Source organism: Lepidothrix coronata, unplaced genomic scaffold (assembly GCF_001604755.1).
Source record: "Lepidothrix coronata isolate B3197 unplaced genomic scaffold, Lepidothrix_coronata-1.0 Scaffold654, whole genome shotgun sequence".
Lineage (NCBI taxonomy): Eukaryota > Metazoa > Chordata > Aves > Passeriformes > Pipridae > Lepidothrix > Lepidothrix coronata.
Window position 1 is genome coordinate 12368 of NW_016690834.1, and position 2040 is coordinate 14407.

Sequence of the window (2040 nt, forward strand, 5' to 3'; positions counted from 1 at the left end):
CAGGGCCTGCAGTGCTGAACCCCCAGATGTGGGGCAGGGCCTGCAGTGCTGAACCCCATAAATACGGGTGTGATCCCAGAGGTTCACGGGAGTCGGGAATCCGGGGCCCGAGGGACTTTGGGGCGCGGAGCGGCCGCGCCTGGAGCAGCAGGAGGGGATTTCCTGGCGGGCCCAAGGGGTGACTGCCAGGAGGTGTCGATGCCAGAGGTGCCCCCAGCCCTGTGCCCTCTGCCCCGGGGTGGTTTGCCAGGCTGGTTTTTCCCCCCCCCCAACCCCGTGCCCCTGGTTTGCCCCCAGGACCTGCTCGATGCCCGGCTTGTCGGGGTTGAGCAGCGGCCGCGTCTCCACGTGCTCGGGGACGAGGCGGCAGCCGGCGCGGGGAACGTCCTCCCAGTGCCGCAGGGCCGCCAGCGCCACCGGCTCGTCCGACGCCTTCTTCTGGCCTGGGGGGCACGGCGGGGCCTGCAGAGCCGGGCAGGGGGGCACCCCATGCCCACAGCCCTGCTCCAGCTCCTCGGGGGCACGGTCTGTCCTGCAGCCAGCGCTTCCCGACTCTTCTCCCTCTCCCCTCTCCATCCCTCCATCTCTCCAGATCCCCCCCCAGCCCGTGTTTTCCCAGTCTGAACCAATTCCATGTCCATTGACATGTTCTCCCCCCTCTCCCACTGCCTGGGGATGCAGTTCCCTGGAGAACAGCTTCCTGAGCCCTGGAAAGGCCAGTTGGGCTTTGCTCCCAGGGGGCAGAACTGCCCAATGCTCTCCCTTTCCTTTGGGACAGTCTGTCCTTCAGCCAACTCTTCCTGACTCCTCTCCTTCTCCTCTCCATCCCTCCAGATCCCCCCCCAGCCCGTGTTTTCCCAGTCTGAACCAATCCCACGTCCACTGACATGTTCTCCTCCATCTCCCACTGCCTGGGGGTGCAGTTCCCTGGAGAACAGCTTCCTGAGCCCTGGGAAGGCCAGTTGGGCCTTGCTCCCAGGGCTAGAACTCTCCCTCTCCTTGGGGACAGTCTGTCCTTCAGCCAACGCTTCCTGACTCCTCTCCTTCTCCTCTCCATCCCTCCATCTCTCCAGATCCCCCCCCCAGCCCATGTTTTCCCAGTCTGAACCAATTCCGTGTCCACTGACACGTTCTCCCCCTCTTCTTCACCCCCGACCCCCCTCCCTCTCTCCTGGGGACGCGCCAGCAGGTCCCTTTGGGGTGAGGGTTTTACAGGTTTGGGGTGATGGGGCCGCTCGATCCGTCTCGGGGAGGGTTGGACTGGACAACCTCCTAAGGTCCTTCCCAACCCAACCCATCCCGTGGTTCCAACTGCTCCGTGATCCCAATCCTGGAGGACGAGGGGACAGCCCGGGCCCCGCTGCCCTGCCCAGCCCTCCCCCCAGGGGCTCCTACCGTTCTCATCCTCGATCTCCGTGGGGCCGGTGAAGACCCTGTTGGCGACTTTGACTCTCCCTCCCGGCCCGAAGTGTGGCCCGTCCACCTTGCCCTCCTTGCACAGCTTGGCCAGGATCTGGGAGGGCTTCATGGGGTCCCTCCAGGCGTTGTAGCCGTGGCTGTGAACGGGAGAGCCAGGCAAGACTTGGCTTTTCCAGGCCGTTCCATCCCCCCTTCCCAGCCAAACCAACCCTGGGCCCGGGATTCCCAGGGAAAGGATTTGGTGAAACTTGAGAGCAGACTGGGATCCTCTTGCCCCCAGTCCACAAACACCTGGACAAAGCCCTCGAGATCCCGGGGCATCCCACCCGATTCCTGATTTTCAGCGTCGCTCCTTGGGCCCCGCTGCTGTTTCAGCTCCGACCTCACCCCTCTTCCCGTTCCCCCAGCGCTTCCCGTCCCGGAATCCCGACAACCCACCGCCCTCCCCGCTGTGCTGCTCCCAAAACCTGTCTGGGGTGGGCTCTGGAAGGTGAGGAGGAGGAGGAGGGTGCAGGAGGAAGGGTGGGCAGGGAAAGCTCTGGAAGGTGAGGAGGAGGAGGGTGCAGGAGGAAGGAAAGGTCTGGAAGGTGAGGAGGAGGAGGGTGCAGGAGGAAGGAAAGC

The 2040-nt window shown here is 64.6% G+C and overlaps 1 protein-coding gene across 1 annotated transcript in view; it reads right to left on the reverse strand.

Annotated features, from left to right (window-relative positions):
• Positions 1–1556, reverse strand: part of LOC108510324 (otoferlin-like) — a gene marked incomplete at both ends in the record, with an annotated part of 10335 nt that extends 8779 nt beyond the window's left edge. Inside the window, 2 exons of the mRNA XM_017840008.1 lie at positions 281–443; positions 1396–1556. Coding sequence (XP_017695497.1) covers positions 281–443; positions 1396–1556 — 324 coding nt within the window. The remainder of the gene's footprint in view (positions 1–280; positions 444–1395) is intronic.
• Positions 1557–2040: the final 484 nt, after the last annotated feature.